Source organism: Ananas comosus, unplaced genomic scaffold (assembly GCF_001540865.1).
Source record: "Ananas comosus cultivar F153 unplaced genomic scaffold, ASM154086v1, whole genome shotgun sequence".
Lineage (NCBI taxonomy): Eukaryota > Viridiplantae > Streptophyta > Magnoliopsida > Poales > Bromeliaceae > Ananas > Ananas comosus.
Window position 1 is genome coordinate 17292 of NW_017890583.1, and position 13725 is coordinate 31016.

Genomic DNA, 13725 nt, shown 5'->3' on the forward strand with positions numbered 1-13725 from the left:
ATATTTAATAGTATGGTCATCAATTCGAAAGCTTCATTATCGAAAATAACTTCTGAATATGAAGGGCGTCATACTCATAAGAGTATAGTAGCACTACTCTATATAGATATATATAGAGAGAGAGAGAGAGAGAGAGAGACCAGCTATGGTCTTTTTAAAAGCACAAAACACTTGGTGTTTCTAAGTTTTTGCTCCATTAGATCTATCTTTTTTACCATTTTCATCCGTTAAATTATATTATTCAATCCACTACCTACTCAACCCTATTGGACTACTATCATTCTAACTACACATCCCTTCATCTCAGAGCCAAAAACCTACAAGCACCAATGGTTTGGCACTTTTAAACACTTAGGAATACTATATTATACTATATATATATATATGATATTATATTATACTAGTTGAATGTACGTGCAAATGCACGTAATAATTATTATAATTTATTTTAAATTAATATAAATTTGTACATTATATATATTCAAAATTTTATAATAAAAATCATATTCATAAACTAATATGTTATATTTTATTAAAAAATATTAACAATATCCTACAGTATTTTTTTTAATATATATCGAATATTTTTATATACCTTTTGATTTTTGATGAATCAAATTTAAATATGTGTCTTAAACTAAAAGCATCAAAATTTAATTTTCATTTACTTTAAAATTTAAAATTTAATTTTGATCCGCTGTAATAAAAAAATTAACTATTAATTCAAATTTGATATCAAAAATTAAATTGAATCCATAATTTAAACTTAAATTTTAATTTTAATGTAAAATAGATGAATAAGAATACTATTTTTTAATAATTTGATCATAATCGTTTGTTTTTATTTGAGATATTTTTTTAACAAATTGACTATAACAATTTGTAGAAAATAGATTTTTATATATAGTAGAGATTTAATAGATTCATCATAACCGTTAATTTTTATTTGAAATATTTTTAACAAATTAATCATAACCATTCGTAGGAAATATTATTTTATTTCTTTTTTATTCCGTCTGTCATTGTCGGAATTCCTATACGACTATAGATTATAACTTTCATAAATTAGATCAATTTTTAATACTTTGCGTCTAAACTTTTATTAAAATTTTGTAATTAAGTACCTAGGTTTATATTTCAACAATTTAGAGTAGTTAATGCCAGTCAAATAATCAAGGAATAATAACCAATGATTTAAAACCTAGGTCAGAAGCGGTAGTGATCCCGTCTTTAAAGTGATTCAGTTCAAATCTTTAAACTGAATAAGTTAAAAAACCATTTTGAGCAATTCGAACCGGCGATTCAATTATCGAACCGATGAACCAATCCGATTTTAATCAAACTAGTCGGATATTTTTTTAATCAAGTTATATCAAAATACAACGGCTTAAAATCAACTTAACTAATTTTATTTTCTTTAATTTTATAAAAAGTAAAACTTAAAAATATATCTACTTAATTTAGTCTAGAAATAAGTATTTTATAAATTAGTATGATACAAGAATAATAATATATACATACTATTTATATAATTAAACTAAAAATAATAATTAAATATTTATGATGGTACGCTGATATCACGGATTCAACCTAATGTTTGAACTAGTGACCATCGAACTAGGGATGGAAACGAGCCGAGCTCGAGCGAGCTTATGTCAGCTCAAATTTGGNTTCCGTCTGTCATTGCCGGAATTCCTATACGCTTTTATATATAGTATAGATGTAGATATACTTGTATAATATCTATAGTATCGGGACTCCGAAACTATATATATATATATATACTCGTATAATGTCTATAGTATCAGAACTCTGAAACTATAGTGTTTTTTGGAATAAAATTTTATATTTTTTCGACATAGTTTATTTTATGATCAAATTTCAAAATTGTCAATTTAGTATAGCGAGTTTATAGTTTAATGAGTGTAAAAGAATCTAAGTTTATTCAAGTTTTAATAGTAAATATTTTAAACTATCTAAATCAAAGCCAGCATTCTTAATCTTGAATTCAAAAGCCTTATTCTCAAATTTTAAAGATTGTTCAATTTACACCATTCATTTTGACATGATTTACTTAATTACTAAGTTAAATGATGTGAAAAAAAATTTTAAAATTTTATTCCGAAAAATTTCATATTTATACGGGGTTTTTACCTAACTAGTCTCCTCCAACACTTTTATTCTAAAAATAGACCTCTCAAATTTGTATTTGTCAAAATAGGTTCATAACTGCCACGTGGGCAGTGACCTGGCGGGAGACTTTAAAAGCGGTGAACCATGTTCACCGCTTTCATAAGAATTTAAAAATCCTATGAAGGCGGTGAACTATTCACCGCCTTCATGGTGTTCCCCCGCCTGCGAGAAAACTCGAAAAATACTTATAAAAGCGGTGAACCATTCACCGCTTTTAAAAGCGGTGAACGATTCACCGCTTTTATATGCGGTAAATGATTCACCGCATTCAAGCTGTACTACAACAAAGCAGCAGCAACTTTGTAAATTTTCACATTATACAAAAAATCAATGTTTTCAAGTATTTCAATTACAGAAATAAATACATAAAATCATCTATACCAACTTCAACCACACTTTAAGCATATAAAATGAGTTATACGAATATCAACACATTTCAATATGAATAAATTTAGATAATACTATAAAAAATCAATGTAAAAAGATTTGAAATATCAAATATACATAAGAATCTCAAAAATGATAAAAAATATCAAGTCCCCTCCATCCCCCTCCAATGCTCTCGCCCTCGTCCCCTGCCACGTCCATGTCCGCGTCCACGACCGCGTTCTCGACTCCGTCCTCGAAAATGTATGTCATGCTCCATCTTAGGCTGCACGGGCTCAATGACATGCATCTGATTAATATGCTCGATGGCGATGCCCTCGACAATCAGCTCCATCCCTTGCTCAACAGCTGATAGTAGTATCCCTTCCTGTGTCTCAATATAACCCTGTCGTCGTCGCCTACGTTGATATACAACATCATCGCGACAAACCTGCAACGTGGATGGAATGTCAGAAAGATGGATAGACATGAATGGAATATCAAAATATAATACCTCTGACGTAGATGAAATATCAAATGAAGGGATGGATGCCGACGGAATATCAAACTGCACTTCCGATGTCGAAGGGACAACAGATGGATGAATTGGGACAGATGTCGATGAAAAATCATACGCAGGCATCGAGGTGGAGGGAATATTTATACTCTAAATCATATTTAACGATGTGGATCATTGATTTCAACACTCTAAAATCGAAAATAAGATTATAGTACCAGAGCTCTGATACCATAAATAGTATAGTAGCCTTGTTCTATATATATTTTATAAATTTTTACTATTTGAATTTTACGCCAACTAAAATTTAAAGAAATCTATATTTTCTAAATTTTAATTATTAGATTAAGATTCTAATTTTTAAATTTTTTTTTCAACTTTTTATAAGAATTGTAGGGCTGAAAATCTAATTTGTTGTTCACTAGCCAGCTTATGTTCGGCCCATTCATAAACGAATCAAGTACTAGCTAAATTTTTCAACTTGATATTTTAACGAGCCAAGTCGTGTTCATCATAAATGAAAAAATACGAATCAGCCCCAGCTCACTCGTATTCGGCTCGTTAACGGCCCTAGTGCGAGGCTTGCAAATGCCAACATATACCTTGGTCAAAGGGTTTAAGGCTAATGGAGGAGATAGGGAGGACTTTTTTTTTTTTATAGACTTAAAATATATTATAATTATAAAGATATTTTTTAAAAAATTTACAAAAATTGTACTTATATGGTTGAATACAACACTATTTTCTAAACACAGTATTGAAATAATTCACCACTTTCTTTAAAGTATTGAAATTATTTTTACAAAAATAGTTTTTTATAAATAGACTTATTCACCACTTTGTTCAGTGTATTGGAATTATTTTAAGGATCTAATACTGTACATCTTTTGGAGTTCGGATGTAACAAATATATAAATTTGATAAAATGATAAATAATTTATTAAACGGTAAATGATTCATTGCTTAAGTCTAATTTTATAAATAAAAATATTAGATGCCTATTCTTAAAATTAAAAAAAATTATAAACCTGCTCCCCCAAAGACTCAAGCGGTGAATAATTCCTTTTAAAAAAATTAATAGATAGTCCTAACAAATTTATATTTCATAAAGGATCCTCTCCTTATCACGCGAATGTCACGCTAGTGTTTTTTTAAACCAAACGTGCTGAAAAAAAAAAAAAAAAAAAAATCATCAAACTTTTTTTTTTAGAAAACTTTTTCACACTTTTCGAAAAAATCAAACAACCCTTTAACAATTACTACATCAATCTTTCGGATAATAAAGTGTTCAAGTCCTACAACAAAATACAACCTCACATAGATTCCTGATATAAGAAACGGGTATAATACTTTACAAGATATTTATTCCCCAACTAAAACACAATGTGGTATTGGAGACACACAGGATTTTCTTGTAGAAAAGAGATATAGCTTTCACCAGGTATATAAATAGTGCACCTACAGAAGCATGATTCAAGCACCATAAACTAAACTACAAAGAGAAAACAAATATGACTCTCAGAGTGCTCCTCATCCTCGCCATCACAATTCTGTTGCTCGGCACCGGCAACTGCAAGCTCATGCATCCTGCAGTAGCTCGACCGATCCCATCCCTCATTTCATCCGACGATACCCTTTCGGCGATACCTACAAAGATTGGTCAGTAACTGTGAAGCCCTAATTCCCAAAAAATCATCTATCCTAAAACTATTTTTGTCCTAACGCACTTAAACTCTCTTAATTTCTTGGACCTAGCTGCCGTCTAAAATGTTATAGTCGGGTTAAGAGGTTTACTCCTATTATATCTTATATATAGTACTGTTCTAAGTCCTGGGGGTGTCACAATTACACTTATTTAAAAACCATCGCAAAGTATCATTCAGATCTTAAACCGCGTCCATCATTTAGAGACTACGATCAGTCATATTACGTTTTTTGAATGCATTTTACATACTCAAGATATAAAGATGATCAATTATCTCCTACACTTAGGCATGTTTTGTTTGATGTAATTAAAAATAAATTATAGTTGGAGATACAGTAGTTACAACTTACAACTACATATATTTCACTTGGTTAGATGCAGTAAAAGGTGTTACCACTACAAAATATTTGTTTGGCTGCATGCAGTTAAGAAATGCATTTCAACACTCTTATCATTTTATATGTGTAGTGGTGAATTTAACTCCAATATAAAAAGAAAAGATATTTGTCATTTGAAACATAAGTAGGGAGGCGAGTTTAACTGTTATTTAAAGTTACTCTCGCTAACTGCCGCAATTCAGTTAGACACAAAGGCATCAAACCAAACACCGAAATCAGAATTAAATGCAGTTACAACTATATGCAATCAAACAGCCCTTAATGAAAACCTATACTGCAACCAATCTTGCCCTTAATGACACTTTAAATAATAACTAACAATGCTTTAAAGCGTTGGCAAAAATAACACCAAAAGGTCGTTAAGTAAACATGTCGGGATAAATAAACAGCCTCTTTAATATAGCGTCGGAAAATTTTTATCAGTATTTGATAAAAAGTATGTTTATTGACGACACATAATCATTTCTCAGTGTCTCTTAAACCATATATTGTTTCTTTTCCACCAGGAGAGAACAGCGGCGCGCCAAATGTTGAAGAAGAGAAGGTAGCCCTTTTCCCAACTAGGCCTTTCTTCCTCCCGCCCCGTCTTCCGCCCTGCATGTCGAAGTCTGCAAACGAAATTTCTTCGACGCATTTGCAGCATGGCTTTATGAGGGCCTGCAATGCTGGAAATATATAGCATTGTGGTGTCAAGTGTTTGTAGTAGTAGTTGTTCTACTATTGATTAAAGAGCCCCTCCTATCTATCTGATGGTTAAATAAAAGCTCAATTTCCATTATAGTGAATTGGGTTATTCATATGCTTTGTCTTCAAATATGGATCTGAAATTAATGTACTTTAATTTGATCTTAGTTTTAAATAAGATATATATGTAGAATGTGACAAATGGTTCCCATGATATAAATAAGATGGTAAAGTGCATTACTAGTGATCAGATGCAGCCAACGAAGAAACTATAATTTAAAATTTTTACTTTTTTAAAAAAAAATTCTAAATATTGTTTTTGTTCATTTATTTTAGAGCATTTTTTTTAGAATTTTAGGATTTTTAGGATTTTTAAAATTAGGATTAGATATATTCATATTTGAAATATATACCTACATAATCTTGGGATTTGATTAGCTTTAGAATTAGGACTTATTTTGTTATAAATGGAAACTAATATCTTTTGCAAAGTGAGAGGTTGTATCTAATGAAATTTTATATACATGTTCATCTTTTCCTTATGCCTATATTGTAACGTCTCAATACTCCAACATCGGATGAAAAAATAATTCTGATTAGAATATATAAGGCTTACACGTTAGTAATAATAACTGGGCTTAAGTATTTTGGATTTATGATTTAACCTGATAAGTTATTATTACTGGCGGGTCGGGTTGTTACATATATAGTCAATATCTAGCGTGTGTGGCTTATCCTCTAACTTCTCCCCCTTTCTTCTTCTATTCTTCCTTTTTCTTCCTGTGCGATAAGATCGAAATTAAATTTTTAGCTTGAACTTATGGAAATGTAGCACTTAGGAAGATATTTAGTAATTAGTTAATGGACTAAATTCATAATTATACAAAATACAACATTTTCCAAGATGATGTTGGATATGCACTGTATGCGTCCATGCGATGATGTAGATGAGTCCAAGTGATATACACTAAAATGACAGCATACATCACTGATATCAACATCAGACCATATCTCTACTCCAAATCTATGTCTTTCACCACCACACGCTGTGCATCACATCAGAATAGCTCGTCGTACCCATTAGAGATGTCAATGGGTCGGATTCGGAACGGATTTTAAAAAACTCGAACCTGAACCCGACTCCAAACCCGAGACCCGAGATCCGAACCCGAATCCGAACCCGACGGATTTTAAAAATCCATATCCAAATCCGAATCCGACCAAAAATTTGAAACCCGAACCCGAATGCGAACCTGAAAATTTGAATCCCAAACAATTATTTTTTTTTTCAATATTTTAAAATATATTATATTAAATCTAAATTTTTAAAATACAACATGAGGCCTCCTCTATCAAAATCCGAAACAATTATACTTTCTTCTCTCAATCAAAATCCTAGCAACAAGAACTTTTCTTCTTCTTCCTTTTTCTTTTCCTCTTCCTCTTTCTCCTATATGCTAGTTTCGATCCGTAACTAGAATTTTTCTATCCCCATTCACCCATGACGTGTATTCACCCACGATGTGTATTGTTTCGTCTATGTCAAATGCGTGTTGTTTTTTCATTTAATTTTCTCAAAGACTTTTTCTTATTTTCTTCGAAAGAAAAGGTTTAGGAGAAAAGAAGTTAAAGAAGAGGTTGCAACAATGGTTGATTGAGTTGGATTTTAAAGAGGAAAAGGATAACCATTGAAAAAATTTTTAGAGAATAATTATGCACGAGTATAACAGTTGGAGTTTTTTGAGAAATATATTTGTGATGACAAATAAATTGACATTTTACTTATCTACTGTTAAAAAATAAATAGTTCTCTAACAGTAACAAATCAGAGAAACAAATATTATTGAACTTTTATAGAAATAAGAGTTTAAAGTTGAACTTATTGGAAATATATTTGCTATTCACTATATTTACATAGAGCTGTATGTAATTAATCCTAAACGTTTTGTATATTTCGGTATGACATTTGGACCTTGCATTAGCCATTCTCATCAACTTCGGTGTGCTCGCGCTATGGCCGGGCATCTTGTTCCATGTCAATCGATCATGGACAGTCATGAATAGGGGTGTCAACGAGCCGAACACGAGCGAGCTGGGGCCAGCTCGTGTTCGGTAAACGAGCCGAACGAGCTAGCTCGTTAAAGTATCGAGCCAAAAAATTCAGCTCTTGTTCGACTCGTTTATCGTTAATAACGATAAACGAGCCGAACACGAGCTGGCTTACGAGCTAGTCAACGAACAATAAGTTAAAAGAATTAGATTGGATAAATATAAAAATTAAATTTATAAAATCTTACCCATTAGATATTAATCAAATGGTTGAAACTTTACATATAAATGAGTCTTTTATAATTGAGCTCAACTTTATATTTTTATTATGCTAAAAATAAAATTATATATATATATATATATATATATTTGAGCTGTTATCGAGCCGAACACGAGCGAGCTGATCCCAGCTCGTATTCGGTTTGTTTATTAAACGAGCTGAAAAATTCAGCTCGTGTTCGGTTTGCTTACTAAACAAATAATTCGATCTCGAGCTCATTTCGAGCCAGAACACAAACTAGCTTGTAAATAGCGCACTAGATTGCCACCTATAGTCATGAATCATGTGAGGTACGCATGATTTGACGTGAGGCTTATATGACATTTCAATGAGTTTTTCAAACTCGTTTACTCTCCCTCTCCGTATTGTGGTTAGTTTAGTAGATGTAGCAAAGTGTATGTTGTATGTTGTGGTTGGTTGTATAGTGGTACGTTGTATATTATATTTTCACATCATGCATGTATACAAAGGAGATACACGAATAACATAATTCTTGGACAAAAATAAAAATATCATTAATCAACTCTATAAAGCTAATTATATTGACGAAATATTTTTATATTTAACACTTTTTCGATTTTTTGTAGGTCATGATATGAACTTGAATTAAATAAAAGAAAATTAATAATACTACTTTTTTTCATATCTGGACTTGAGACTTTTTGTAGGCTCATAATTTGAATTGGAATTAAATGGTAGAAAATTAATAAATATTAGGAGTCTGACATGACTCAAACTCAAAACTTTCTACTCTAATACTATGTGAAACAACCGTTGTACTATAAAACTTAAGCTTATAGAAAACGATATTTAATATTTTTATATTTAATAATACTCAAATCCTTCTATAATTAAAGTTAAGATATAGCTCTAAACCTAAACCAAATAGAAATAACCAAATAATCGAACTCAAAATAGAAAAAATATAAAATTTTTCAAAAATAATCTAAAAAATGCAAACTAAACAGTTGAATTTGGACCCAAACTTGGCAAGAACGGCTTTTTCATTTGACGCGTAGGTTCTGAAAAATGTTTTTCAAATTGGAGATAAACGCTGAAAATAAACACTCGAGCAAAAAATTGTAATAGTTATTAGACACCGGATTTTAGTGTTGTTTGTAATATTACTCATGAATCTCACTCGTTTATTATCTTGCTATTATGATTAGTTATCTTCGTCGCATGAGATGATTGATTCATATATGTTTATAATAGCAGCATTATACTATACCTTATTTCATATTTTTACGTGCTTATCTTATTATTACAAAATAGACATTTAACGACAATTTAATAACGATTTATCAAATAATCATTATTATTTAGTATTAACTTATATTTTGCGGCTATTATTTTAAACTATATCTTTTTCGTCGACAAATAATTTTATATCAAGTATATCTATTTTGAGGTCCAATACAATCCTAATCCGAACTAACCCTAACCCAAACCCAAACCCGCTCCACCGCGCCCCTCCCCAGCGTTTGAACGCTCCGAGCTCCGATCAATTCTCTCCGACCCTAGCATTCGAGCGCTCCGAGCTCTCCCCCTCTCCATCACCGCTGCTCATCCCCCTCTCCCTATTCCTCCGCGTCTTCTCTAAGCTCCGATCCTATCCCCAAACCACCCTCGCTTTCGCCCCCGATCTTCTCGGCCCGGCGTGCTTCGAGGAGATCCGGCGTCGCCCTCGACCTCCTCCCCCACGAGCGCGGCGGCACTCCCACGACCTCCCTCCGCCGCCACACCCTTTCCGTCTTCGGCATCCGACACAGCCACTGCTGCCACTGCCATCGAATTCGGCTTCTCCCCACCGCAGGAGCTCTCTTAGAGGTTCGCCGAGAGGAACCTTAAGCCCTGTGCGGATCTCAATTGCGAAATTGTGGATCCTAGGGTTTTTGAGGAACGGTCAGCTCTGCGGCAGCGGCGGAGGCGGTGGCAGGGAGGTTGAGAGGTTGAAAGTGAGGGTTTAAATTTGGGGATTAAACAAATCAAATCTTCTTTTTTTTTATTGCTTAAACCCAGTTATTATTACTAGCGGGTCGAGTTATTATAATTTGTATCAGAGCCGAATACCAACCAAAAATGTGAGAGCTAAGTGTTATACGGGGCAAAATGCTACACCAATAGGTTTGGTAGAAACCACCTCTTGAACCCATAGGAGCCACTTCTAGAATCTTACATCGCCTGATAATTCCGGTGTGTATGTCTGTGATCTAGGTTTGGACCTGACAAGAACGTCAGGGTCTAAACATGGGAAATTTGTAATGCCCCAATAGTTTTACATCGGATGGAAAAATAATTCTGATTAGAATATATGAGGTATACATGCTAGTAATAATAACTGGGTTTAAGCATTTTGGACTGGTGGTTTGAGTCCAACGAGTTATTGTTGTTAGCAGGTCGGGTCGTTGCAAGACCAACATCCTGTCCTGTCGCGGAAGGTTAGGTTGGACTGAGTCACATTCGAAATGGCGGTATGCCAGGTTGGACCAAGTCATGTTTGAAGTGGTGCAAAGCTGGTTGGGCCGAGTAACAATCAAGACCCGTGAGCGCTGTGTCTATACAGTTTACATGAATTAGTTGTGTATTTCTAATAGTTCGAGCTTTTGAGATTAATAATTAGCGCCAACGATTCAACAGCTACTACTAGTTTACTACTACTAAGGCTACGTTTACGTTCGACTAGAAGTTAGAAAACTAATGCTACCCTACTTTCAACTGAAATATGAAAACTACTCTTACTTTTGATTCACCTCAATAGTTGATGTTATGGGAGAAGAGTCTATATATGTTCATCTGCACAACATTTATAGCCTCTATAATTCGAATCTCTAGTCCAACTCTTTCAATAAACTTGAACCCAATCCGGCAATTAATTAAGTTGCGATAATTTTGGTCGAACCTCCGAAAAAACCAAAAAAATTTATCTCTTTCCAAACTGAATCCTAATAGACCCGTGCCACCAATCTTATTATATCACTCAAGAACAAAAATTTAAATGAGATATATATTCCGAACGAAAACTTGATTTTTCACTTGACCAGAATTGTACGGTAAAGGCTACAAGATATTGATTCTTCTCAGGGATGTTTGCTACAATCATATGCTTAACAACTCAAAATCTACATGAAGCCTATAAATAGTGCATGTTAGGATGAATTGGATGAACATCCAACAAAGAAATTAAGAGAGAGCAACAATGGCTCTAAAGTTCTTATTCACCTTCACCACCATCTTCCTCATTGTCACCAATGCCCTCATCCCTACAGCTGTGGCGCGATTTCCACCTTCGCCAACTATCCCTAGCGCAATCAGTAGGTCTTTCTGTTTCGCGGCTTTTGCTTATTTACCCTTTACTACTATTCAAAATTTTTAAAATTATTCTAAAATTACTAAAATACCCTACTAAAATCCAATTCTATTAGTAAACCTTAGGAAAAATGGGAATATTTTGGAATGTTTTAAATTTAGTAAAGGTATTTTGGTCCTCTAGAAGTGAATGAGATACTTATGAAGTTTCGAATGGCATATTAGATATTATTCTTTTGTTTTGTTTCATCTTTTTTACTGCAAGATATACGATGATTTTCTGTATAGATTTATTAATGGAAGGCAAAAATGTATGAGTCTAGCTTTCATACTTTTAGAAGGATAGGTGCCTCCATACTATCAAGTTATTTTCGATGTTAGGACTTCCGAATCGACAATCATTTACCTAATGATTGAAAGAACTCAAAATCAACCATTAAAAATAAAAATCTCACAAAAAGTGATGATATGACACAAAAATTTTAGATCAAGAAATTTGATCTTGTTTTATATAGCATAAAAAATTTTCTATTAAAATTTCACGTGATTTGATATTTCTACACTAATAATTTTGCAAACAGCTCATAACAACCATTAAATATTGATTTTAGGCGCTTTCATTCACTAGGTAAATGATATCAAAATATCACGAAATTTATTTTTTAAGTACCTCAAATGCTCTAAATCAGGCCTAACAAAGCCGATCATCAATTCGGAAATCTCAACATTGAAAACGAATTGATAGAATAAAAACCACCATATTTCTAAAAACACACAAGCCTAGCTCAAAATATATATAGCTTGCCTCAATTATTCACTCATTTTTATTTGACTATCTCACCTTTAAAAAATTTTATTTTACAATCTAATATTTTAATTATTTAATTCGAGAGAGTTAATGACTCCTTAGCTTCAAAATTTAAAAATGTCATTTATATTTATAGATTTAATTAGCAATTCATGCAACTATAAATTTATTAAAATAAGCAATTAGCTTAAATTTTGTATCGAAAGAGTGCTGCTAAATGATTTAAATCAAATAAATCAAAGGGGTGAGTACTGGGATTAAAATTTTGAATGGTGGAGCAGTCGAATCAAAATAATCTATAGTGCAGATAAATTCTATACTTTTTTTACTTTAATAGAATATGGAAATAATGCATGTTGGAAATTGGCTATACGTTATATCATGAATTCATATCTAATATTTCATTAATTAATTAGAATGGAGATAATCCACACTAGTCTTATCATTTTTTTTTAATCCGAACAAAGTATACATATTTTCTTTTGGCTAAATTATATAAAACCTCCCTATCAAAATCCGATTTTTCACTTTCCTTTCTGTCATTTAAAAACCTACACTTTGCCCCCTTGTAAAATAAAAAATATTCACTTCGCCCCCAGCCGTTAGTAATCCGTTAGGGTTCCGTTTATAAAATATTATTATATAATTTTTATGCCAAAAATGCCCTCAGCCTTCTTTCCTGTGAACATAGTGAGGGGCAAAATAGTGAGGGGTAAAATGATCATTTTATCATCACAGTTCACACTGTACCCCTTATTAATATTTTTTATTTTACAAGAGGGCAGAGTGTAGGTTTTTAAATGACAGGAGTGGAATTTAAAATAAAAAATCGGGTTTTGACAGGAGGTTTTCTGTAATTTAGCCTTTTCTTTTTTTTTTTTTCTTCCATATTACATCAATCTAATCACATCAGAAATTGAATTATCGCAAAATATATTTCATTACAACAGTTTGTGCAGTAATACAAATTATATTATTTAAACATTATAATTACTATAAATTTAAAGCAACAATTCACAATGATTTTTGCTTACCCTAAAATATCAATTGCAACAATATTTATTATTGAAAAAAAAAAATTTCCAGCACTGTTTGATCCAGCAATATTTGTTCTCATCAGAGAAATTTAGTAATCCAAGTAGCGAAGGCGAAAAAGTAATCTTTGAACAGCCTCTCGGCCTTACTTCCATCCGCCCTGCCTTCCAGCCTGCTTGTCAGAGAACAACGAAAGCTCCGTAATAATAGTACGCAACTGCAGGCTCTCGACCGACTATTGCTCTAATAAATACACAGTTTCGTTGTAAGGGCCTGCTGTAACTGTATGTTCGTATTACTTGCTCTCTACATGCTCTACTTTCCAAGGATTGTCTCCATCTCGATAGCAAATTTTATACATACATGTGTATGTTTGATGAA

At 32.5% G+C, this 13725-nt stretch overlaps 1 protein-coding gene and 1 long non-coding RNA gene across 2 annotated transcripts; both read left to right on the forward strand.

Moving 5' to 3' along the window:
* Positions 1–4566: 4566 nt before the first annotated feature.
* On the forward strand, positions 4567–6047 carry LOC109703905. Its single transcript, XM_020224639.1, has 2 exons — positions 4567–4735; positions 5686–6047. Exons 1-2 carry the CDS (start codon positions 4588–4590, stop codon positions 5856–5858), a joined length of 321 nt encoding a protein of 106 aa, XP_020080228.1. The 5' UTR covers positions 4567–4587; the 3' UTR covers positions 5859–6047.
* Positions 6048–11370: 5323 nt separating this feature from the next.
* LOC109703909 lies at positions 11371–13725 on the forward strand. The gene is made up of 2 exons (XR_002214053.1): positions 11371–11506; positions 13430–13725. It is a non-coding gene; the product is annotated as an uncharacterized LOC109703909 (long non-coding RNA).